Source organism: Rhinoraja longicauda, chromosome 40, assembly GCF_053455715.1.
Source record: "Rhinoraja longicauda isolate Sanriku21f chromosome 40, sRhiLon1.1, whole genome shotgun sequence".
Classification (NCBI taxonomy): domain Eukaryota; kingdom Metazoa; phylum Chordata; class Chondrichthyes; order Rajiformes; family Arhynchobatidae; genus Rhinoraja; species Rhinoraja longicauda.
In genome coordinates, this window is record NC_135992.1 from 12493805 (window position 1) to 12520543 (window position 26739).

Consider the following 26739-nt stretch of genomic DNA (forward strand, 5'->3'; position numbering starts at 1 on the left):
CAGCGGAAGCTAGATAACTGGATACGTAATTAGCTTGATGGTAAGAAGATGATGATGGAAAGTAACTGGAGTGCAGTACTGTGTAAGTCTACCATAACTTCAGAGATATGAGTGGAAACAGGCCCTATGGCCCACTGAAACAGGCCTTTTGGCATGGTAGCATCTAGGGATAATTATTACAATTTACAGAAGCCATTAGACCTACAAACCTGCACATCTTTGGAGTGCGGGAGGAAACCGGAGCACCCGGTGAAAACCATGCGGTTACAGGGAGAACATACAAACTCCGTACAGACAGCACCTGTAGTCAGGATCGAACTGAGGTCTCTGCCGCTGCGCCACTGTGCCGCCCTTAAACATCCTTTAACATCTACGAGAGAGAGCAGTTTTAGTTCACACTAAAGGCAACATCTCTTGACATTCCAACACACCCTCAGGACCCCTTACCTTATTCTGTTCTCAAACCTCTGGAGTGGGACTTGAAGTCAGACGAAAGTCCCCTGGGTGACGATTCTTTATGGAGCTGGGGGTCAACACCTGGTTGAGGACGTATGCTGATGGTGGGCTGGCGCGGGGACGATAATTCACGGTTACTCTACCCGTTCTGCTGTTTCAAGGTGCCCGGAATGACACACCGCTGGCTCGTGAGAGGTTGTCAAAAAACCTCCAGCGTTACGAGGAAGAGCAGCCCAAGTACACGCGGACCTGTCCCCAGCTCAGCAAACCCCGCGTGAAGGCAGGCACGGAGCAGCCAGGTCAACCCACAGCACGGAAGAAAGTTGCTGCAAAGCCACCGGCATCGGTCCCAAAGTCCAACAGGCCAGACGCAAGCACAGAGGCTGCACTGTTTCCAGAGCGTGAAGGGGCAAACAAAACTACAGCTGGTCAGAATGAGAAAAAGGACGAGACATTCTGGGACTTTTACGACCAACCTTTGGACTCCGTGAAAACCTGAGACAAGCAACGTCCATCTGCCCTGTGGCAACCAGGCTGCTTGATGGGTGAAGTCCTTGCAGGGTAGGGGAAAATGATCTCGAACTGCATCCCCTTTGATCTATCGTTTTCACACCTTACAATTCCTTATCTCTGCGTCTCCATCTCCCCTGACTCAAGGTTTGTTTATTAGTCACATGTACCAATTAAGGTACAGTGAAATTCAGATTGCCACACTGTCATACCAATAACTTGGGATGCTTGGAGCTTCCCGACATCAGTCTCTACCCGAGGCTGTGAGCTCCTCGATGTTGAAATCCGCAGGCTGCGGTCAGAGCGTCAAATCCAGGCAAAGGAACGCAGGCTCCGATGGCGTCCAAGGTCCCTTGGTGGGGCTCAAAGTCAGTCTCGAGCAAGGCCGCCAGCTCCATGATGTTAGGCTACAGAGCGACCGGAGATACAATCCAGAAAAAAAAATTTGCATCTCCGTCAAGGTAAGAGATTGGAAAAAAGTTTCCCCCCCAACACAAAACAAACCAGAGAACATTAACACTTACATTAACACATATTTTTGAAACACACTAAAAATACCAAAAAAGACGAAGACAGACTATCGGCGAGGGTGCTATCGCTGACAGCGCCACCCGATGCTCTCAGTCTGAGGAAGAGTCTCGATCCAAAACATCACCTATTCCTTCTCTCCAGAGATGCAGCCTGTCCTGCTGAGTTAGTCCAGCATTTTGTGTCTATCTTTGGTGAAAACCACAACAGCGTGGCATGGTGGCACAGCGGTAGTGTTGTTGCCTCGCAGCGCCAGAGACCCAGGTTCGATCCTGACCACGGGTGATGTCTATATGGAGTTCACACGTTCTGCTCGTGACCTGTGTGGGTTTTCTCCGGGTACTCCAGTTTCCTCCAAAGATGTACAGGCTTGTAGGTTAATTGGCTCTGGTAAAGATTGTAAATTGTCCCTAGGGTGTGTAAGATAGTGTTAGTGTGCAGGGATCGCTGGTCAGCGCGGACTTGGCGGGCTGAAGGGCCTGTTTTCGTGCTGTATCTCTAAACTAAACTAAACTAATTTAAAAAGATTTGATGGTAGGTCAACGGGTAATTATAGACCAGTTAGTCTGACATCAGTGGTGGGGAAAATGCTGGAGTCAATTATAAAAGACGAAATTGCTGAGCATTTGGATAGCAGTAACGGGATCGTTCCGAGTCAGCATGGATTTACGAAGGGGAAATCATGCTTGACAAATCTACTGGAATTTTTTGAGGATGTAACTAGGAAAATTGACAAGGGAGAGTCAGTGGATGTGGTGTACCTCGACTTTCAGAAAGCCTTCGACAAGGTCCCACATAGGAGATTAGTGGGCAAAATTAGGGCACATGGTATTGGGGGTAGGGTACTGACATGGATAGAAAATTGGTTAACAGACAGAAAGCAAAGAGTGGGGATAAATGGGTCCCTTTCGGAATGGCAGGCAGTGACCAGTGGGGTACCGCAAGGTTCGGTGCTGGGACCCCAGCTATTTACGATATACATTAATGACTTAGACGAAGGGATTAAAAGTACCATTAGCAAATTTGCAGATGATACTAAGTTGGGGGGTAGTGTGAATTGTGAGGAAGATGCAATAAGGCTGCAGGGTGACCTGGACAGGTTGTGTGAGTGGGCGGATACATGGCAGATGCAGTTTAATGTAGATAAGTGTGAGGTTATTCACTTTGGAAGTAAGAATAGAAAGGCAGATTATTATCTGAATGGTGTCAAGTTAGGAGGAGGGGGAGTTCAACGAGATCTGGGTGTCCTAGTGCATCAGTCAATGAAAGGAAGCATGCAGGTTCAGCAGGCAGTGAAGAAAGCCAATGGAATGTTGGCCTTCGTAACAAGAGGAGTTGAGTATAGGAGCAAAGAGGTCCTTCTACAGTTGTACCGGGCCCTGGTGAGACCGCACCTGGAGTACTGTGTGCAGTTTTGGTCTCCAAATTTGAGGAAGGATATTCTTGCTATGGAGGGCGTGCAGCGTAGGTTCACTAGATTAATTCCCGGAATGGCGGGACTGTCGTATGTTGAAAGGCTGGAGCGATTGGGCTTGTATACACTGGAATTTAGAAGGATGAGGGGGGATCTTATTGAAACATATAAGATAATTAGGGGATTGGACACATTAGAGGCAGATAACATGTTCCCAATGTTGGGGGAGTCCAGAACAAGGGGCCACAGTTTGAGAATAAGGGGTAGGCCATTTAGAACGGAGATGAGGAAGAACTTTTTCAGTCAGAGGGTGGTGAAGGTGTGGAATTCTCTGCCTCAGAAGGCAGTGGAGGCCAGTTCGTTGGATGCTTTCAAGAGAGAGCTGGATAGAGCTCTTAAGGATAGCGGAGTGAGGGGGTATGGGGAGAAGGCAGGAACGGGGTACTGATTGATAGTGATCAGCCATGATCGCATTGAATGGCGGTGCTGGCTCGAAGGGCTGAATGGCCTACTCCTGCACCTATTGTCTATTGTCTATTGTCTATTGTCTCTGCCCACCCACCCTCCTGCTCCCCGACTGACTTTCCCTCTCAATCTCCCTGGTCCACTTCCCCTACCCTTTCTTTGTTGCACCTGACCATCAAGGCTGAGCAGGTGAGAAAAGAGCTGAGCAGGTGAGAAAAGAGCTGAGCAGACTCCGCCCAGGCTAAGCCGCAGTTCCCAATGGGGTTCTCAGTAGGGTACACAAGGCGTGTGCCGGCCAGTTGTGCAGAGTACTCCAGCATATCTTCAAAGGTCTTTTATTATCACGTGAACCAATTAAGGTAGTGATATGCGAATCACCATACAGCCATACTAAAAAAAGAAACGACACACAGCTACATAAAAGTTAACAAACATCCATCACAACAGTTTCCCCACATTCCTCACTGTGATGGAAGGCAATAATGTCCATTTTTTTCCTGCGGTCGGGGCTGTCGAAGCTCCCACAGCCTGCGGTCGAAGCCCCCGCTTTCGGGGCGATCGAAGCTCCCGCGTCGAGGCGGTCGAAGCTCCTGCGGCTTTCAGTTCCCGATGTCGGTCTCTAACCAGAGACCGCGAGCTCCACGATGTTAAAGTCCGCAGGCTCCCGCGGTAGAGCTCAGAGGTCAATCCCAGGCAAAAGGATCGCGGACTCCGCGATGGCAAGTCCGCAGACACCTGCTCTGGAGCTCTCAAAGTTGGTCTCCAGCAACGGCCGCCAACTCCTCAATGTTAGGCTGCAGTGCGGACGGAGATACTATATAAAATAAAACCGCATCTCCTTCGAGGTTAGAAATTAGAAAAAAGTTTCCCTCAACCCTCTCCCCCAGGCTAAGCCGCGGTTCCCGATGGTGTCAGTAGGGTACACAGCCCATTGTGTAGAGTACTCCAGCATGTCTTCAAAGGTTTCAAAAGTCTTTTATTATCACGTGTACCAATTAAGGTACAGTGGTATGTGAATTACCATGCAGCCATAAAAAAAAAAGCAAGACACACAGCGACATAAAAGTTAACATAAACATCCACCACAGCGGATTCCCCACATTCCTCACTGTGATGGAAGGCAATAATGTCCAATCTTCTTCCCTCATTTTTCTCCTGCGGTTGGGGCAGTTGAACCATCCATCGGGGCGATCGAAGCTCCCGCGTCGGGGCGATCGAAGCTCCTGTATCGGGGCGATCGAAGCTCCCGCGTCGAGGCGGTCGAAGCTCCTGCAGCTTGCAGTTCCCGATGTCAGTCTCTAACCAGAGACCGCCATCTCCACGATGTTAAAGTCCGCAGGCTCCCGCGGTAGAGCTTAGACGTCGATCGATGGCAAAGGAATTGCAGGCTCCACGATGGTAAGTCCGCAGGCACCTGCTGTGGAGCTCTCAAAGTCGGTCTCCAGCAATGGCCGCCAACTCCTCGATGTTAGGCAGCACTGCAGACGGACATACGATACAGAAAAAAAAATTGCATCTCCGTCGGGGTAAGAGATTAGAAAAAGTTTCCCTCAACCCCCTCGTCCACATAAAACAAACTAAAGAATACTAAATTCATACATTTAACACATATTAAAAAAGCAATGAAGAAGGGACAGTCTGTCTGTTGGCGAGGCAGCCATTGCCTGAGCCCGAGCCTGGAGACGGTTTCTGTGATGTGGAAGACATCCTCAGACATTCCAACATTTGATTTTACAAATTCATAATTTTGATGTCCAAAATTCAGAATTTTACATCAATATTCATAATATGGCGCTTAATGCAACTTTTCAGCAAAAAAAAGTATGCACGCCAAATGCGCATATACGCGTTGCGCTACATTCATGTGTGAAAAACGACTATTATTTCCAATAGTCTGTAGTTCTTGGACTACATGTACAATGTCAGGCCGATCATGAGTATATTCTGTTATTTATAGAAAGGTTTTTGAACAGAAATACTTTTTACAACACAGAGAAAAATGTGTTTTTTTTGTCTTTTCTATTTTGCTTTTCCCTTACACATCCCAATTCTCTTGGTATTGAATAAAAGAACAATGGCCATAAAATGTATGACTAAGTCATGAAGAGTTTCATTTAAAACAGCACATACCTAAACCCCACTCCTCCTCCCCTACCTTTCCCCTCCCCCCACCCCCTCCCTTCCTCCGCCCCCACCCTCTTCCCCCGTCACCCTCCCCCGCACCCCAAATCCCCCCATTCACCCACCCCAACCCCTCTCAACATCAATGGGCCTCACGCTGCGCGGCCAGGCGAGCGATGAGGCAACGGCAGGCGAGCGGTAAGGCGAGGCCAGGCGAGCGCCAAGACAATGCGAGCGACACCAGATGACATCAGGCGAGCGGCGAGGCAACACCAGGCAAGCGGTGAGGCAAGGCAATGCAAGCGGCGAGGCGAGTGACGAAGCAGCACCAGGCGAGCGGTGAGGCGAGACGATGCCAGGCGAGCGGTGAGGCAATGCCAGGCGAGCGGCAAGGCGAGAGGCCAGGCGCGCGTCGAGGCGATGCCAGGTGAGTGGTGTGGCATGGAGAGGCTAGGCGAGCGGCGAGGTGATGCGAACGATGAGGTGACACTACGCGAGCGGTGAGGCGAAGCCAGGCGAGCGGTGAGGCGAGTGTTTTGTAGCAAAATGTGAGGTGAAATCAGAATGGCTGAAATGAAATAAGAAAGCGGAAACTTTCTGCCAAATTCGGAAGGGTTGGGAGGTCTGCATTCTGCCTGGTTCCTGTACCAAAGACCCATCCCAGCTCCTCCAATCACTACAAACCAGTGGCGCTGACTTGAATAAAAGAACAATGATCATAAAATGTATGACTAAATTGTGAAGTTTCATTTGAAACGGCACACACCTAATTTCATTGACATACTTGCTCCAGTTGTCTTCAACAGCTAATCACAACGGTCCATGTCCTCCCCACACCCTCCCTCCACAAACCTCTCCCCCACCCACCCTTCCCTCCCACCCTCACCCCCCCATTCACCCACCCCAACTACTCTCAACATCAACTGGCCTCGCTCTGCGCAGCTGGGTGAGCGGCGAGGAGAGGCGATGCCAGACCAGGGACGAGGTCAGGCCAGGCGAGCGACGAGGCCAGGCAAGTGACGAGGCGGGCGAGGGGCAGGCAGAGGCCGGGCGAGGTGAGGGGCAGGGCGAGCGGTGAGGCAAGTGTTTTGCGAAAAAATGTGAGGCGAAATCGGAATGACTGAAATGAAATAAGAAAGCGGAAACTTTCCACCAAATTCGGAAGGGTTGGGAGGTCTGCATTCTGCCTGGTTCCTGTACCAAAGAAGACCCAACCCAGCTCCTCCAATGACTACAAACCAGTGGCGCGGATATGAATAAAACAATGGTCATAAAATGAAGACGAGTCCCAGCTCCTCCAATGATTAAAATCCAGTGGTGCTGACTTCACACGTCATGAAGTCCCTGGAGAGGCTGGTGCTCTCACTGGCGATCCCTGGTTAAATCCTACCTGGTCCCCCTGCAGTTCGCTTGCTAAACAAAGATGGGAGTTGATGACGCCCTCATCCACCTGCTCCATCGTTCCCATGCTCACCTGGATAAGCCGGGAAGCTGATCATCGATAATCAGTACCCCGCTCCTGCTTTTTGCCCCATATCCCTTGATTCCTTTAGCGCTAAGAGCTCTCTCTTGAAAACATCCAGTGAACTGGCCTCCACTGCCCTCTGTGCCAGAGAATTCCACAGATTCACAACTCTCTGGGTGAAAAAGTCCTCATCTCAGTCCTAAATGGCCTACCCCTTATTCTTAAACTGTGTGACCCCTTGGTTCTGGACTCCCCCAACATCGAGAACATGTTTCCTGCATCTAGTCTGTCCAATCCCCTCAATGATTTTAGAAGTTTCGAGAAGTTCATCCTTCTTCGAAACTCCAGTGAATACAACTAGCCCAGTCGCTCCATTCTTTCATCATATTCCACTCCTCTCTTTAATTTCACGTTCCGTGTGCCTTGTTGTGTTTTATGAACACTGTTGGCAGACCAATTTCCCTCATGGGGACATCGCACCGTGAACAACCGTGCAGTGTCCTCCAGCTGGCGAATGAACTGACGTGAGGGCGGTTTTTGGCGCCAACCGAGAGGGGGCGGGCTCCGGCGTTTTGGCGTCATGTGGAGGCGGGGCATAAACGCCGGAGGTGGGGGGATTTGACGACAACATGCTGCGATTGGCGGGGCGGGATGTCAATCAGCTACAGGGTGGGCGGGATATCACCCGGCGCGCAGCGATTGGTGGGGCGGATGTCAATCAGCGCGTAGCTGACGACAACGTCACGTTAGGGGGCGTTGACTGTCGTCAGCGCACCTCGATTGGTGGGGCCTGACGTCCGTCAACGCGAGGGGGCGGGATACTAATCAACCCGCGGCGCGTTGCGATTGGCGAGGCGGAATGTCAATCATCCCCAGAGGGCGGGGCATCGCCTGACGCGCAGCGATTGGCGGGGCTGGATGTCAATCAGCGTTAGGGGGCGGGACGTGGGGGCCGGTACCGCGCCGCCAGGGGGCGGGGCAGAGCAGAGGGGGAGGAAGGAGGGGGGGTCGCGGACGCGGACGCGGACGGGACGGCAGCTGAAGATGGCGGAGGGGAAGGAGCCGAATAACAAGTGGGTTCGGCTCAATGTCGGCGGCACGCACTTCCTCACCACCCGGCAGACCCTGTGCCGCGAGGAGAAGTCCTTCCTCTACCGCCTGTGCCAGGAGGAGGGCGAGCTGCTGTCCGACCGGGTGAGCAAAGCGGCCTGGGCCCGGTGGCCAGGACCTGGGGGGGGGGGGCAATGCGTAGAGGGTCGGGGTGTGAAGGCCCGGCCTAAAGGGGGCTGGTTATTGGGGAGAGGAGTATTGGAGAGGTCTGGTGATTGGGGTAAAGAATGGGGGACTGTCATGGGCCTGGCTTGATGTCAAGGTTTGAACTGGAGGCAAATTTAGATCGAGGATGGGACTGAATAGGTGAGGGGTGTGAAGGTGGGGGGAATTGGGGAAGGGTTGAATTGAGGGACAAATGCAAGTTAAGGGGGTGAGGAGACACGGCCAAGGTGGGCTGGGGATTGAAGAGGCATGGTGGTTGGGGGGAAATGAGGGGTGGATGGAGTTGTTGGGGGCATGGATCCGATTTATTGTCAAGGTTTGAATTCAGAATCAGAATAACCTTTTATTGTCATCCAAAAAAACAAGTCCTTTGGACGAAATTCCGTTACCCACACTCCAACAATAAGAGCAATAAAAATAAGCAATAACACACACAATCACAAACCAACACAAAACAAATGAAAGAAACATCCATCACAGTGAGTCTCCTCCAGTCACCTCCTCACTGTGATGGAAGGCCAGAATGTCTTTTCTCTTCCCCTGCCATCTTCTCCCGCGGTCAGGCTGTTGAAGTTGCCACGTTCCAGGCCGTGCCGCACGGTGACAGATGTAGCTCGAGGATGGGACTGAGTGGGCGAGGGGTGTGAAGGCGATGCTTTCTGGCCCGCTGAGTTACTCCAGCATTTTGTGTCTATCTTCTGAGTAAACCGGCATCTGCAGTTTGTTCCTACAAAATACTCTTAATTCCTACTGGAGTGTGACAGGCTGTCAAGCTTGTCCTAGATTGGGCACTAAGATAAAGATCTCTTTCTCGCTAGGGGTATTGAAGCTACAATCCAGGATTAGACCAGTCAATTTGTCAAGAGAGTTATAGTTGTTGACTTGGTAGACTCTGGTGTTTATGTGGACTGTGATTTATTCTGATGCGACTTTGATAGTTACTGCCTCTCCTTTGATGCAGCCTCTCCTAAGGATTTATCTGTCAGTGATTGTTTTGATCATTTAGTTTCTCGGAACTCTTGCAATTCCTCCACTGTTCCTTTGTGAATATGTCGTTCCTGCATCAATTACTGTTGCTGGTGTTCCAGCCATCTCTCGGTGTGATTAATTCCCCCCGTTGCCAAGAACTGTACTCCACCTGCATTCCGTATCATTTATGTGGAAGAAGGAACTGCAGGTGCTGGTTACACTGAAGATAGACACAAAATGCTGGAGTAACTCAGCAGGACAGACAGCATTCCTGGAGAGAAGGAATGGATGACTTTTTGGGTCGAAACTGCAGTCTGAGGAAAGGTCTCGACCCGAAACGTCACCCAATCCTTCTCTCCAGAGATGCTGCCTGTCCTGCTGAGTTACTCCAGCATTTTGTGTCTATCTTTGGTGAAGTTAGCAGGATGACTAGGATGGGGAGGGGACAGAGAGATGTGGGGGAGCATGGGGTAGTGTAAGGAAATAACTGCAGATGCTGGTACAAATCGAAGGTATTTATTCACAAAATGCTGGAGTAACTCAGCAGGTCAGGCAGCATCTCAGGAGAGAAGGAATGGGTGACGTTTCGGGTCAAGGCCCTTCTTCAGACTGAGGGGAGCAAGGGGTTATTTGAAATTGGAGAAAACATTATTCATACTGCTGGGTTGTAAGCTGCTCAAGCGAAATATGAGGTGCTGTTCTCCAATTTGCACGTGGCCTTGCTCTGACAGTGGAGGAGGCCCAGGCTGTTCCTCCAAGAATGGATTGCTGAGATGTGCTGAGTTACACCAGCATTTTGCATCTATCTTCTCTATCATTTTGCTGCTTTGAGAATGTCAGACCTGTGTGTAATGGAAACGTACTCATTTTCGAGCACTGGGGTGTGGGTAGAGTGTTTGTTTTGGATTAGTGCAAAGCCACACATGTAGGTGGAAAAGGGTTGAGAGGGGGAAAAAAAATGTTGAATATCAAAACAGTAAAGCAAGGCAGGAGCATTGCAAAAATAAACACGATAGATGTGGGTCCAATGCTCCCGAAGACTAACAGATATTTTAAATTCTCCTATGGGGCACAGAACATACACTGCCATTTGACTTTAGGGATACAGCGCGGAAACAGGCCCTTCAGCCCACCGTGTCCGCGCCAACCAGTGATCACCCCGTACACTATCGCTATCCTACACACTAGGAACAGTTTACAATTTGTTTAACCAAAGCCAATGAACCTACAAGCATGTACGTATTGGAGTGTGGGAGGAAACTGTAGCACTCGGAGAAAACACACGGTCATGGGGAGAATGAACAAATTCAATACTGACAGAATTGAACCCGGGTCTCTGACACTGTAAGGCAGCAACTCTACTGCTGCGCCACTGTGCCGCCCTAAAGAGAGGCTCCTGTAAAGGGAACATTTTGTGTTTTCATTTGCAGTCGAGCTGGTACTGGTTTCGTGGATGCCAGCTAGTCACCTGATGGCGAGTGTCAGTTGGCTGTTGGAACTTAGCTTATTATTGTCATGCGTACAGGTACAGTGAAAAGCTTTGTTTTGCATGATATCCAAATAGATCGGATATACCATACAAACAATCGGTTTAAACTCAAGTTCAATAGGTAGAGCAAAGGGGAAGATACAGAATGCAGAATATAGTTCTCAGTATTGTAATGCACCAGTTCCTTAGCCAAAGTCCAATGTCAATGGGATGGAGGTTGAATTGAACTAGCTTATAGAAGGACTGTTCAGAAGCTTAGTAACAGAGGGGAGGAAGTTGTTACTGAGTCTGGTGGTGTGTGCTTTTGAAGGAATGACCGGGGTAGGACGTCTGATTATGTTGGCAATGCGAAGTGTAGATGGCTTCAATGGTGGGAAGTCTGGTCTGTGTGATGGACTGGGCTACAGCTACAGGTACATCTACAGCTCTCTGCAATTTCTTGTGGTCTTTGGATATGGATGGAATAGCAATCCAGACTGAGGGACTGAGGGATTTTCAGAGCAGGATACTGCAGATTCTGGAAGTCTGAAGTAAAAAGAGGAAAGGCGAAAAATACACCGTAGATCAAGCAGTATCCGTGGAGTTATTGCATGAAGTCTGTCATCCTTCACCATTTCTGATGAATATATTTTTCTCATTTAACCATTGTATATATATATATACTGGTTGGTGGAAGAGCTCTATAGGAAGTACTGTGAGTTTTGTCAAACATCTAAAAATTTGCTGTTTATTGTAATTTTCAGACTGATTGCCTAAAGCAGCTTAAGAGTCAGAACATCTGTGGTGTTGACGCTGTATCTAGAGATATTAATGTAAATTTCCTTTTGTTGTGTTTGAATCGCCTCGAGTCATTGATGAGATCTGGAATCTGAACTCTAAGATTCATTTCTCAAACAAATCCCCAAAATTGTCTCCACGTTGCATGAATCCTTTAAGATTTAGTTTCCACGCTAAGATTTAACTCCTTTGAGCACAGAGATGTGAGCCTCAGAAATTCTCCCGTTGAAAAGTTGGAAGATTCATGATGACGAAGGGTGACTGATCGAGAAAAATTGCAGCTGCTGCTTCAAAATGCTAGCCTGTGCATGTGGGCTGAATGGCTCCCCATTTACTTTAACATTTAACGTCTGAGAAAATGACAACCATGCAGTCTTCTCTAAATTTTAGAGTTCCAGTGCAGAAGCAGGCCCACTGAGTCCGCGGTGACCAGTGATCACCCCGTACACTAGCACTATCCGACGCACTAAGCCACAAAAGCTTTTCACTGCACCTCAGTACACGTGACAATAAACTGTAAACTGTTCCTCCAGCAGTTTGTTCTTTACTTGTGCTTCCAGCACCTGCAGTCCCTTGTGTCTCCAGTACACTTATAGCTTTCATCCTGGGGTTATTGAGCTGTACCTGAGGTTGATACACAAGATACAGGTGGAACTCGAGAACCAGAGGACACGTTTAAGGTGAAGGGGAAAGGATTTAATAGAAATCTGATGGGTAACGTTTTCTCACAAAAGGTGGTGGGTGTATGGAATGAGCTGCCAGAGACGGTAGTTGAGGCTGGGACTATCGCAACATTTAGGAAACAATTAGGGAGGTACATGGATAGGACAGGTTTAAAGGAATAGTGGCCAGACACCTGCAGATGGGACTAGTATAGATGGAGGTATGTTGGTTGGAGTGGGCAAGTTAGGCCGAAGGGCCCGTTTCCACACTGTATGACTATGCGAAGGTTGCTTTGAATGTAATTTGCTGTGAGCAGATATGAACTTGAGATACATTGCATAGGATTATACTGAGCAACGAGCAGGGAGATTGTGGTTTTGGAGAGCTTTGCTAGAGTACCAGGATCGCCATGATAAGCTGAAAGAGCACAGAAACCCAACGATTCCAACCTTAAACCTCAGCTTCCAACAGCACATTGCACACATACATAAATTTGTATTTACTTGAGGGACCGCCCATCCTTTGAAAGTCAGAGGGAAGAATCAAATTCCTTAATTGGCATGAAGAGTATTGAGTGCGGCAGGACAGGAAAAGAACAGGCATTCCGGAAAAATCCAGGGGGAAGGCTCATGAAAAGACCCGATGACTTTCTTACTAGTGGGGCCGAAGTTGGTTCTGTAATATCGTCACAGATTGACTAAGAGATCTAACCTGCAGGAGAAAAAACAGGCTGACTAATGGACTTGAGAGAGATTATCTGGTACAGTAGTACTAAAATAGTCTCATCCCTTTGTTTTAGGATTATATTTGGTGCATTGGGCTGTTGTGAGGCTTTTGTTAGGTCTACTCAGTCCCATTGGCCTCTGCGGTTGTGAGATTGTATGTTTCTGTAGCTTTGCGTGGGGATGGGGTGAAGTGCTTTTAAATTTGGTGCATGATTAATGGAAACGCACTGTATAGATGCCAATGTATTGCACTGGCAAATCTCCGGTGTCAGATGTTACATAAAGAAAATAAGTGATGCAAGGCACATTGTGTTGGGCAGGTGTTGGTCTCAGTGCATTAAATATAGCAAGTAACGGCAATCTGTTTGTTGTTGGGGACTTCTGCTGCACACTTCGCATGCCTGTGCATTCAAAATAGTTGTTTGCTGCTAAAGCTGCATCCATTACTGTACAGCAAGGTTGACCTGTATCGTCCATCTTTTGATAGACATAATGTGCTGGAGTAACTCAGCGGGTCAGGCAGCATCTCTGGAGAAAAAGGATATGTGCTGTTTTGGGTTGGTACCCTTCTGCTGCCCAACCCGCTGAGTTACTCCAGCACTTTGTGTCTATCTTCGATATAAACCAGCAGGGGAAGGTGAAGGGGGGGGGGGGGGAATTTAATTGGAACCAAAGGGGTAACTTTTTCACGCAAAGGGTGGTGGATGTATGGAACGAGCTGCTGGAGGAGGTTGTTGAGGCAGGTGCTATTGCAACGTTTAATGAACATTGAGACAGGTACGTAGATAGGACAGGTTTGGAGGGATATGGGCCAAGCACAGACAGGTGGGACGTATAGATGGGACATGTTGGCCGGTGTGGGCAAAGTGGGGCTGTTTCCATAATGTTAGACTCTGTAACTCTATTTGCAGTTCCTTCCTACACGTGGTCCATCTTTTCGTTAGATTGCAAATTCAAAATTAGTAAACCCTTGACTTTATTCTTCAGGACGAGACGGGGGCCTACCTGATTGACCGGGATCCCACATATTTTGGGCCGATATTGAATTATCTCCGACATGGCAAACTGGTCATCAACAAGGAACTGGCAGAGGAAGGTGAGTTGTTCAGTTCTTTCATTGTCACTTTGGAATATAGGAATTGGTTGCTCCACTGTTCAGTGAGGGGTTCCTGCATCCTGACCCAATTTACCCATCTTGGCAGCATGCACTGAAGAGCAAAAGTCTACTGTTCACAGATTTAACACGTTAGTTAAATTAGCATCAATGCATTTTGTGGATGAAAGTTGCATTGTTTTGATCGTTATATGTTGTAGATATGGATGTTAAAAATCTTTGCAACCCCAGTTCTATCAAAATGCACGTGTCTATCAGTTTTTAACTGAAATAGAATAATCTCGGATTCATGTTGAACCATCCAATCAACCCTTGGATATTTTCTGCGCTACATATAATCTCAATTTTCTTAATTTTTCTTCAACTCCTCCGTGTACAAAATCTTCATGGAGACATGTAAATAACGACAAATTCAAAGTGTCAACCCCTTCAAATACAGACAAATTTATGGTGACCCCCCCATAAATACCAACAGGTTCTCAGTGCCCCTCTGTAAATACTGTCAAGTTATAACTTATAGATGCCCTCCCCAACAAATAGTGATGTTTAAGGCTCCCCTTGTAAATATTGACGTTCACTAGGTGGCCCCCCTGGAAATACTCTCAAGTTCAAGGTGACCCCCTGGAAATACACCAGTTCAAAATGCCTTCCTCTGAATATTCACTAGTTCAAGGTGCCTCCTCTGTAAATACTCGTGTTCAAGGTAGCACACCTGTAAATACTCGTGTTCACGGTGGCACACCTGTAAATACTCGTGTTTAAGGTGGCACACCCGTAAATACTCGTGTTCAAGGTAGCACACCTGTAAATACTCGTGTTCACGGTGGCACACCTGTAAATACTCGTGTTCAAGGTGGCACACCTGTAAATACTCGTGTTCACGGTGGCACACCTGTAAATATTCACGCATTCAAGGTAGCTTTCCCTGTGAATCTTCACAAGTTCAATGTGTCCCATCCCTGTAAATTCTGACTAGTTGAAGGAGAGAGCAGGGAGTCACTGGGCTGTGGCCTCCTGTGGTGCCATAATCATTATCTAATGGTTGAAAAGATCATTGACTTGAAGTGTTTATTTGCTTCCACGGCTGCTGCGTGATCTAGGAGTTCCCAGCATTTTTCTGGTTCCCTTTCCCAGCATCCAGAATACTTTTTGCAGTACAGCACAGAATGGTTCTCTGTAAAAGCTGCTTATGGGTATGGCAGCATTGGGTAACGAACTGGATGTGTGTGGAGAGATGGGAAGGCAGCCACGATGGGAAGTTTAGTTTAGAGATACAGCCGCTTCAGCACACTGAGTGCGTGCCGACCAGCAATCGCCCGCACACCAACACCATCCTACACACAAGGGACAACTTTTAAAAATGAAATCCAATTAACCTACAAACCTGCACGTCTTTGATATGTGGGAGGAAACCAGAACACCCGGAGAAAACCCACGCGGTCTCGGGGAGAACGTACAAACTGTATAAAGAACACCCGTAGTCAGGTTCGAACCCAGGTCTCTAGTGCTGTAAGGCAGCAACTCTACCACTGTGCCACAGATGCATTGAAGATCAGGAGGTATGTATGGTTGACCACCGGGCTTAATTACCATTCTGATTATTCTTTAGTACTCCTGAAAAATTTGAAGAGCAGTTTCATTGGTTTGATAAAACAGATTAGCTCAATCAATCAAAGGCCCATGATATTAATGCTTTATCAGTTTTGCGGTATTTTATCTGGTTGAGGTTTCCACTCTGCTGCTAAACATCAATGAATCTGTTTATTTCGCTTATCTGTAGAACCTACTCGGGGAGATTTGGTATGAGTGCAGTGTTTATTTGCACTAATGCGAATGGATTATCAATATTCATCAGTCTTTCTCCTGTTTTAGCTTAAAAAAAAGAGATTGGATAAACTCTGAATGTTTTCTCTGGAGCACTGGAGGCTGAGGGGGTGTCCTGATGTATATAAAAGTATGAGAGGGATAGAAAGGGTAGATTTTAGATTCCCCCTCCCCCCCCCCTGGAAATTTCAAATACCAGGCCACATAGCTCTGAGCTGAGAAGGAGAAGGAGGTTTACAAGGTAATTTTTTTTTCTACACCGAGTGTGCTAGGTGCCTGGTGTGTGTTGTCAGAGGAAGTGGCGGAAGCAGAAATGATAGCAATGTCTGAGGCATTTAGGCAGACACATGAACAGGCAGGGAGTGGAGGGACTTAGACATCCAGTCAGGTGCGCTGCTTAAATCTGCATCATGGTCAGCACTGACATGGTGGGTAGAGGGGCCTATTTCTGTGCTGTATTTTTATGCTTTATGTTTTATAAAAGATACGGAGAGGAGCTTTTTCTCCGTCTGCCAGTAAGGCCTTGTCCACCTGAGAAAGGGGACGCCTCTTTGCTCGAGTTAGAGTTAAGCAAGGAGACGATTGATAGGAAAGAAAACTGTAGATGCTGGTTTAAATCGAAGGTAGACCCAAAATGCTGGAGTAACTCAGCGAGTCAGGCAACATCTCTGGAGAGAAGGAATGGGTGACGCTTCGGGTCGAGACCCTTCTTCAGAAGAAGGGTCTGAAGAAGGGTCTCGACCCGAAACGTCACCCATTCCTTCTCTCCAGAGATGCTGCCAGACCCGCTGAGTTACCTCAGCATTTTGTGTCTGCCTAAGGAGATGATTGATTGTCATTCATAAATCCTTCCTCAAATGACTATGTATCACATGTGACATGTTACAATGAAATTCTTTGCTTTGCATGCCATGCACAAAGTATGCAAAGAGTTACCACGAATAGGGTGCCGACAAAGTTACAAAGTGATCGATGTTGTCCCCAATGTTCCCCTTCATACTCGGCGGCCCCCTCCACACTGGGTCCCTCTTTGTTCTTGCCAGTCCCCCCATGCCGGCTGTCCCTCTCCACACCCAGTCCCTCTAAGTCCTTGTCAGTCCCCCCACCCGGATCCCTCTTTGTTCTCGGCGCTAAGCTAAAAAACAAAAGAATTCAGCAAAACATTTCCCTACCATTGTAATGGTTAAAATACAGAAGAGGTTATGGTGGCGAATGGATGCATTCAAAGGGAAGCTTAATTTTTTTTTTTACAATAGTTGCAGGAGGAGGCCATTCGGCCCTTCGAGCCAGCACATGCCATGTAATGTGATCATCGGTGATCATTCTCAATCAGTACCCCGTTCCTGCCTTCTCCCCATACCCCCTGACTCCGCTATCCTTAAGAGCTCTATCCAGTTCTCTCTTGAATGCATTCAGAGAATTGGCCTCCACTGCCTTCTGAGGCAGAGAATTCCACAGATTCACAACTCTCTGACTGAAAAAGTTTTTTCTCATCTCAGTTCTAAATGGCCTACCCTTTATTCTGCGGGTTAGGAGGGTATACAGCTGCCCTTGTGTGAAATGGAGTGGCGCTCTGCATTTTAACTGAATGAGGAAGTCAAGGATGGGAACCACGGGAAGACCAATGTTAAAGCTATACATGGTCTAGTTTTGGAAAAGGATATCTCGGATGGGCCATGTGTGTCTTGTGATGCTGGCAGAGCAACACCAAATCGCGTGGGCGTGACTTGGGTGTGAGTCCATAGTGATGGAATGTTTCTGTGTTGCAGGAGTTCTGGAAGAAGCAGAGTTTTACAACATTGCACCTCTCATTAAATTAGTGAAAGAGAAGATCAAAGAGCGAGATTGCAAACCCACGCAGGTAAGGAAAAGGAGTGGATGCACTGCCGACCACCTCTGCTCTCTTCCTCATAACAAAATTGATTTAGGTTTACTCTTGTCACGTGCACTCGAGGTATGAAGAAAAGATCTGAAGAAGGATCCTGACCTGAAAGGCCAAGAAGGTGGACCCAAAATGCTGGAGTAACTCAGCGGGTCAGGTAGCATCTCGGGAGAGAAGGAATGGGTGACGTTTCTGGTCGAGACCCTTTGTCAGACTGATGTCAGGGGAGGGGACATCAGTCTGAAGAAGGGTTTTGACCCGAAACGTCACCCATTTCTTCTCTCCCGAGATGCTGCCTAACCCGCTGTTACTCCAGCATTTTGTGTCTACCTTACATTTAAACCAGCATCTGCAGTTTTTTCCCCCTACATCAATAGGTCAAAAGTCTGAAGAAGGATCCCGACCCGAAATGTCACCTATCCCTGTTCTCCAGAGATGCTGCCTGACCCGCTAAGTTACTCCAGCACTTTGTCTTCTTTTTTGTAAACCCCCATCTGCGGTTCCTTGTATCTCCTATTGTTTTGGATTCTAGTCAAGCAGATCAGATTGACCATATGTTTGTATAATCAAGTCAAACTCTAGTACAATTGATAGATCAAAGGGGGTTTATATACAGTGTGTAGAACATAGTTCTCAGCCTGAAGAAGGGTCTCGACCCAAAACCTCTCTCCTAGATGCTGCCTGACCTGCTGAGTTACCCCAGCATTTTGTGATACCTTTGATTTGTACCAGCATCTGCAGTTATTTTCCTACATAGTTCACAGCATTGTTGTGCATCAGTTTCATAGACAAAGACCAATGTCCACAATGGGGTGGATGTGAATCGAACGGTACCCTACCCATAAGGAAGGAGTTTTACAATATTGCCTCGTAAGGCTCTGGCAGAGCGATAAGAGGGGCTTGGCTTGTGTACAAGATCAACTGCTGTTAACATACATGTAGATATATAACATGTTGGTAAATATATAGAGCTCCACCACCGAATTTACGGCAATTGGTAGACCAGCCCTCCTTTAATCTGGACAGACAGCTGCTGGGGTTGAATGAAAGGGATTAATTACAAGCACTTGGTCATGTCTCTGCAGATTCCCACGAAACATGTTTACCGAGTTCTCCAGTGTCAGGAGGAAGAGCTGACACAGATGGTTTCCACTATGTCTGATGGCTGGAAATTTGAACAGGTGAGCCTTTTAACTCAATGTCATGAGGGGTTTCTAGAACAATGGGATCCTTCCTTTTATTGTGACCCTTTGAAAGGTGCTGAGCCTCCGTGTTACAGTCTTTAACCCATCCCCACCCCTCAATTCCTTGTATATGCATACTTGGCCAATAAACGTATTCATTCATTCAACAAGCACGTGCGCACTCGGGCATGTTCACGGGCACGAGAAACTCAAAGAGAATCGGGTTACCTGAGTAAATGGCAGGAAGCATAAGCATCACATTAGAGTGGTGGATGATGTTTCAGATCGACTCTGTCCAAGGACCCTAACAGTCCTTTCAGGTGATGCAGAGGTTCACTTGCATCTCCTCTAACCACATCTACTGTATTCGCTGTTCTAGCTGCAGATTCTTATATATCAGCGAGACCAAGCGCAGACTCGGCTATTGATTCGCTGAACACCTTCGCTCAGTCCGCCTTGGCCTACTGATTTCCTAGTTACTACACATTTGAACTCCCCCTCCTATTCACAAATGCAAATTGGAGGAACAGCACTTCATATTTCGCTTTGGCAGCTTACATCCTAGTGGTATACATATTGATTTCTCTAAACTTCAAGTAACTCTTGCTTTCCTCCTTTCTCCGTCCCTTCCCCACCCGAGTTCTCCGACTGGTTTCACTGTCCTCCAGATTAATTTTACTGTTTTCATGCCTCATTGTCACCTTCCCCTCAGCCAACAATGAACCATTCTACATTTCTTTGATCATCGTCTGCTTTGCTCTGTCCTTTTCACACCTTCAATTCACTTTGTACCCTTCCATATCTCTAGTTTCCATCTCCCCTGACTATCTGAAGAAGGGTCTCAACTCCAGAGATGCATTCTGCCAGCTGAGTTACTCCGGCATTTTAGAAACATAGGTGCAGGAATAGGCCCTTTGAGCCAGCACCGCCATTCAATATGATCATGGGTGATCATTTAAAATCAGTATGCTGTTCCTGCTTTTTCCCCCATATCCCTTGATTCCTTTACCCCTAAGAGCTAAATCTAACTCCCTCTTGAAAACATCCAGTGAATTGGCCCCCATTGCCTTCTGTGGCAGAGAATTCCACAGATTCACAACTCTCTGGGTGAAAAAGTTTTTCCTCGTCTCAGTCCTAAATGGCCTACCCCTTATTCTTAAACTGTGACCGCTGGTTCTGTACTCCCCCAACATTGGGAACATATTTCCTGCATCTAGCCTGCCCAATCCTTTATATGTTTCTATAAGATCTCCTGTCATCCTTCTAAATTCCAGTGAATACCAGTCTAAATTCCAGTGAATATCAGTCTAAATTCCAGTGAATACAAGAATGATGTGTCTCGATGTAAACCAGTATCTGCAGTTCCTTCCTGCACTGTATAAATGTGTTCTGTTCTTTTTTGCAGTTGATCGGCATTGGATCTTCCTACAACTACGGAAACGATGACCAAGCGGAGTTTCTGTGCGTTGTTTCCAAGGAGCTGCACAATACCACCAACGGGATAAGCTGTGAACCAAGTCGAAAAGCTAAGGTGAGCCGGGTGTGCTGTCCTGTGCCAATCTGGCTGGGCAGAGTGGCTGATGGGAAGGGTTGATTTGCTACCACTGGCTTTTTGGGATTCTTTGTCGTGGATAAATCTATAGCTTCAGTTCAATCTTATCTTAGTTAGGGCAATATAACCCTTGTGTCAGGTGATTTGTTATTCAAGTTGCAAAACAGCTGAGGCCAGGTGCTCGGTGCTTAGGGACCCAGTTTGAGTGGGTGATGTTCTCGGGCATCTTTGTCCTGGCTGACTGCTCACCTTTTGCTTGCCGCTGACTATTTGTCTCCCTGTCCCGGAAGGCAGGAAAAGGCGGACTTCATTCACTCTGCTTCAAGATTGCAGAGTGCAAGAAGAGTCTACGAAACACTTTAGTCGTAGTAACGTGCAACCTCGTGGCTCAGCTAATCTCTCGCCATTGAACCGAGGGTCCAGCTGTAGAAGATGCAGAACAATCTAAAAACGAGGTGTTGAACTGAGGGACAGCATGGGAAATGTGTGCTAATGCAGTCTTAACCTTGGCCAAAGGAACACCACTGAACCCAGCTGTACCGCCATGTGCTATCATAAATAGTGGCGGACAATTCAAAGCTAATGGGAGGAGGCTTCACTGATATCTCCAGCCATAACGATGGCAGATTAGCGCACACAAGCGTCCATTGTTAACCAAAATACCGAGTTCCATCTCAACCTTCTGCTCCCACTGAAGTACACTAAGCTATTAGATTTACTTCAAGAAGTATTTGATTTAGTACAAAAGAGGACTAAAAAGTATCTTGGCTGTAATGTTCTGGTGCAGTTGAACGCTGGCTGCATTAAAGAAAATTGAAAAGTTTAAAAAAAATGCACTATGGAAATCTGAAATAATAAACCAAAACTTAGCAGGTCAAAGTAGACTATGAAGAAGCAAAGTTGGCATTCTTAGTCAATGAACTTTGTTATCAGCTGAGAAAGCAGACACCAAATATGTTTTAGATAAGGAGGAGATAAGAGTAGGGCTATTTGTGATAGATGTCTAACCAAAAGAAATTGTGGGTAATTCAAAAGGGCCAATTAGTGTCCCAAAACTTCTCACTCTCAATCGTCAGGGGTGCAAACACTTCCACTTGATGTGATTGAAAATATCACGCCAACATTATTGATCATCCACCGACTGTATGTTCACTGATGCCAAGTCTGAGAACCAACCAGAATGCCTGAAGAAGGGTTTCGACCCGAAACTTCTCTCCCATTCGTTCTCTCCAGAGATGCTGCCCGTCCCGCTGAGTTACTCCAGCTTTTTGTGTCGATCTTCGGTTTAAACCAGCATCTGCAGTTCCTTCCTACAAAGAATGTAGCTTTGACTAATAGGAACCTGGAGTTGTAGTTGCAGAAAAGGCAGTTGGAAGTTGGACAGGAAGGTGCAGTGAATTGTGGACACAGCCCAGACAATCACACAAACCAACCTCCCTTCCATTGCCTCCATCTATACCTTGCGCTGCTTTGGTTGGGTCAGCAGCATAATCATGGACGAGTCGCACCCCGCCCACTTCCCTCCTCCCCTTTCCCATCGGGCAAAAGGTACAGACGTGTGAAAACGCACACCTCCAGATTCAGGGACAGTTTCTTCCCACCAGTTGTCAGGCAACTGAATCATCCTACCACAACCAGAGAGCAGTGCTGAACTGCGATCTACCTCATTGGTGACTCTCTGACTATCCTTGATCGGACCCTACTGGCTTGCACTAAGCGTTATTCCCTTATCGTATATCTATACACTGTTAATGGTTCAATTGTAATCATGTATTGTCTTTCCGCTGAATGGATAGCTCGCATTAAAAGCATTTCACTGTACCTCGGTAAAAAAGATAATTGGCTGCTTAATCTGTAGTCGTTTCTTTTCTGTTTGACATTTGAACCCTTGTGCATGCTGCATGCTGGACAAAAGGGCGAGGACGAGGAAGCTGATTGTGATATGAATGACGGGGAATAAAATGTAACTCGTACACAGTGGTGAGAACTGATAGTGACTTAGCAGGAGCTGGTGGTGGGATGATTTTTGCATTGTCGTGTAGTGAATCTAATGGCCATACGCCACAGAGCATGTGTAGACCAAGGCCTGGTTTAGCCTCCGGGTGAATGAGTAGACCCTTAGTAGGTGCGCATGGGAGTTGCACTCTTGTTTCACTGCTTGTGCACAAGACTGTAGTGTGGGTGAGTGCATGTTTCCTGACTGTGCTTTGTGTGTTCACTCACAGACCCCATTGTGACCGTGTCTCTGTACCGTGTTGATCTTTGCTGCTGAAATAAGGTCGTAAGGAATAGGAGTAGAATTAGGCCATTCGGCCCATCAAGTCTACTCCACCATCATGGCTGATCTATCTCTCCCTTCTAACCCCATTCTCCTGCCTTCTCCCCATAACCTCTGACACCTGTACCAGTCAGCTTCCGATGCCTTTCCTTCTTTGTTCTAATCATTCAGATAATTCTGGCTTAGTTTTGATCTCAGCCGAATGTCTGAGACGGATTCCTCACTCCCCTTCCATCCTCGACATCTGGCATGGTAGAGCTGCTGCCTCACAGTGTCAGGTTCGATCCTGACTTTGGGTGTTGTCTGTATGGTTTTTGCATTCTCCCCGTGACCTGTGTGAGTTTTCTCCAGGTGTTCCGGTTTCCTCACATACTCCGAGTAAGTACTGGAGTGGGCCAGGCAGCAGCTCTGTAGAACATGGATAGGTGACGTTTCAGGTGGAGGCCCTTCTTCACCTTGTGTCTTTTAGGTAAACCAGGATCTATAGTTTAGTCTAGAGATATGGCGCAGAAACGAGTCCATGCCGACCTGCAATCGCCCTTGCACGAGCACTATCCTACACGCGAGGGGCAACTTACAATCTTTACAAGAGCCAATTAACCTACGAGCCTGTACGTCCTTGGAGCGTGGGAGGGAACCCTTAGCATCGGGAGAAAACCCACTCGGTCATGGGGAGAACATACAAACTCTGTACAGACGGCGTCCGTAGTCTGGATTGAGCTGGGTCTTTGGCCCTGTACGGCAGCAACTCTACCTTATGCGACCAGTTCTTCGTGTCTACCATTTTATGTGTTGTGCTTCACGTGCCTGATGGGAAGACTGAAATCTGTCTTCAGCTACCACTAATTCTAATCCTTTCCGGCCACTATCCGTTTGAAGCAGTCTGTTCTCAAGCTGAGTCTCCACCACTGCATGATGCTCTATGGTTTACCTCTGCCTCCATCCTTATTGAAGTCTCCATCTACACCATTGTCAGCCCCCAAGCTTGGCCGTTCCAATACTCTCCAGGCCCCTATTTTATTCTGCACCCTTTGGGTACAAAATTTGAACCTGTGCTGTTTGCATCCTTTCCCAAACTGAGTCCCGCTCCCTCACCGACCTTGCCCTTCGCCCCAGTCTCTAGTGTTTAAATATAGCCAGACTCCCCGTCTTCTCTACATGGGTGACTCTCACAGTATGGAGCCACTGCGTCCCTAGAAAACCATCCATGTCATGGTTTTCTATAACGTGATCCCACGTTACGCGTCTGAGCGCCAACTTTTCATGTCTCACTGTTGCGAGTGTGGTTGCCTGCATTCCTGATGTGCATCTTCAATGTCTGGCTGCCTTCCCATGGGCATGTGTGGTGCACAGCAGTGTTGTGTTATCTTTAGTATTTAGACTTGCTCAGTGTGCCTGGGTGAGTGTGCGTGGGGTCTGAGTGAGTGTGTCACGCTCTTCTAGTATTAATGACACGCTTCCCCCTGACAATGTGTGTACATTCTCTTATACGCCTCTGTACCTCTGCAGTGATGGTAGAACAGTGCTTCTCTCCCTGAATTAGTGCTCTGCCATGCACACGTGTAGGTTTAGAGCTACACCGGCCAGTCTTGCTTGTGTTCTACTGCAACACAGGTATGCCAGTCCCTATGCAACTCGTGTGTGTGTGAGCGTGTCTCACTAGCTACATAGTCGCTTTGCATGTGTCTGCCTCTGTGTGTATTTTTGTGATTATTTGATCCCTCTTTAATCTATGTGGAAGTTCTGAACATGAGAACGCAGGCACCGTGTGCATTTGGGCAGCGGGGACGTCTGCTATTGCAATGCACTGGGACTTTGGGGGAAAGATTAGATTTTATTTTACCTACTTTCGATTAAATTTGGCACGAATCGTGTGCTTCTTCTTGCTGGATAGCGTGTTTTGTACCAGAAACAGAAGCAGCTCTCATCTCATTCCTCATCTGTGTATTTTATCCTTTATGCAATAAAGCAGCTTGTATTTTAACTAACTATGCCTGACTTGCTATTAACTTGGTCGGCCTCTGGAGAGTTGAAGGAACACACGACCGTCAAAGGTGGCCCTTGAGTACAGATCACAAGCATGTTTTCCAAGCATGTCCCAGAGAAACACTGCCACGGTGGGAGCAACTTTCTATTGGGAAAAATACCTGCCTCCAGTGTTTGTGAGTAGGAGATGAAGGAATGACTGGTTAGCATGCGACAAAAGCTTTTCACTGTACCCCGGTACTCGAGACACTAAACTAAACTCAATTACTGCAGATCAGAATTCATAATTGCCATCAAAATGGCTGATGGTAAGAGTTACTGACGACAAAGGTATAGAAGTGTGAAAACTCACACCTCCAGATCTCTAAACTAAACAAAAAATGAATGGAAACTGGAATTATCTTCTGTAATACTCTTACTGCAGTTATGGCTTTGCCCTCCTTTCAGCCTTCCCTTCGTGTAGTACAACATATTTGCAGCACTGAAGTAGGCCATTTGGCCCATCAGCTTTATTTTGAAATCATCGTTTCATGACAGATTCTGATTTGATTTTACTGGAATCTAAGTTTGCCCGGAAAGATCTTGGTGAGGTTTTAATGGGTTGCTTGTTAACCCACCCTTTGCTGCATTCCTGTAACAGAGACAAACTGATAGCTTTGCTTACCCTTCACCTTGTGAGGACCAGCACCTAACCTGAGAGACCATGGAATAGATTCACCTGAGAAGAAGTGATGAGTTGCTGCTCTATTCCCTTGTATCCAGAGTGGTGTCAGTAACTAAGAGATCACAGAGTGATGCAGTGTGGAAACAGGCCCTTCAGCCCAACATGCCCACACGGGCCAACGTGTCCCAGCTACACTGCATTTGTAGTCCCACCTGCCTACATTTGGCCCATATCCCTCCAAACCTGTCCTACCTATGTACCTGTCTGACTGTTTCTTAAACGTTGTAATAGTCCCTGCCTCAACTATTTTCTCTGGCAGCTCGTTCCGTACACCCACCACCCTTTGTGTGGAAAAGATACCCCTCAGATTCCTATTAAATCTTTTCCCCCCCATCACTGTAAACCTGTGTTTCAGGTGAAAGGGAAAAGATTTAATAGGAATCTGAGGGATAACTTTAAGTTTTGGGTGGAAATCTGATTGTAAAAGGCTGTGTTTTAAATCTGTTCGTCACTGTTTTAAAACCTTTTTGTTTCTGATTTTTTTTTCCTCTCTCTCCCCCTCCCACAGCTTTTGCAAGCAAAAGGCTCCACGATGTGATGATGTGCCCACCATGCCTTTTTCTTCCCTTTTTTTAAATACCTAACGTGTATCCGGGTACGGAAGATGTGGAATTCCACAGCATATCACCGACACCAAAAGCCATAACAGGATGCACACGACGGTTTCTCCGCAATTTAAAAAAAAAAAAAAAGGTTTTTGTTTCAAATTCTCCTCTCGGTTAAATGCCTGATGAAGAACAGTGTTATACCTGGTGTTGGAGCCTTCCTTGGCAAATGGATTTCTTTCTGTGTTGCTTGCAGAAGCCAGGAAGATCCTTGCAAAAACAAAAAAAAGGACGTCGAGGCATTTTTATTTAACCGAAGCTGTGTAATGCAGGCAGGATAAAGGCAGCTAATTATTATTTTTTAAAAGGGGGTGTGGTTTACAGTGGTGACACTATTTGGACCTTTTCTGCCTCTAGGGCAAATCCTTTGATCCTCTGCTGTCATTCTAAGGTTTGCAGTGCATGTTGTAAATGTAAACGTGATAGAGAGAGAGAGAGAGGAAAAAAAAGTGACTCATTAACCAGACGCCATTGTCCTCCCTGGGTTTTCTCTTCGTTTACAGTGGGTCGGAAGTCAAAGCTTTGGGTAGTTGTGGTGCTGGGGCGTGGGTGGGTGGGTGGAGGTGGGGCGGGAAGGGCGGGGAAGAATACTTGAAGATGTTAACTTTTTAAAACAATAATTTTTTTGGTACATTTTAGCTTTGGCTAAAACAGAAAAACGTAAGATTAATCTTTAACCGAGACTTTTTTAAAGAGAAAAAACCTTCTGCGGGGGCTGAGCTCGTAAGGGTTA

General features: G+C 47.1%; 1 protein-coding gene across 1 annotated transcript; it reads left to right on the forward strand.

The window, feature by feature from the left end:
* The first annotated feature begins 7962 nt into the window (after window positions 1-7962).
* LOC144611486 (BTB/POZ domain-containing protein KCTD5-like) lies at window positions 7963-26546 on the forward strand. The gene is made up of 6 exons (XM_078430615.1): window positions 7963-8153; window positions 13845-13953; window positions 17565-17656; window positions 18763-18858; window positions 20267-20392; window positions 25910-26546. The coding sequence occupies exons 1-6, from the start codon at window positions 8004-8006 to the stop codon at window positions 25937-25939; spliced, it is 603 nt and encodes a 200-aa protein (XP_078286741.1). The 5' UTR covers window positions 7963-8003; the 3' UTR covers window positions 25940-26546.
* Window positions 26547-26739: the final 193 nt, after the last annotated feature.

Bases quoted from the DNA above. Each gene is read 5' to 3' on its own strand.
- LOC144611486 (XM_078430615.1), top strand. From the start codon at position 8,004: ATGGCGGAGGGGAAGGAGCCGAATAACAAGTGGGTTCGGCTCAATGTC. The intron at 8,154-13,844 runs GTGAGCAAAGCG...TTTATTCTTCAG, and splicing joins GCGAGCTGCTGTCCGACCGG to GACGAGACGGGGGCCTACCT. The intron at 18,859-20,266 runs GTGAGCCTTTTA...TCTTTTTTGCAG, and splicing joins ATGGCTGGAAATTTGAACAG to TTGATCGGCATTGGATCTTC.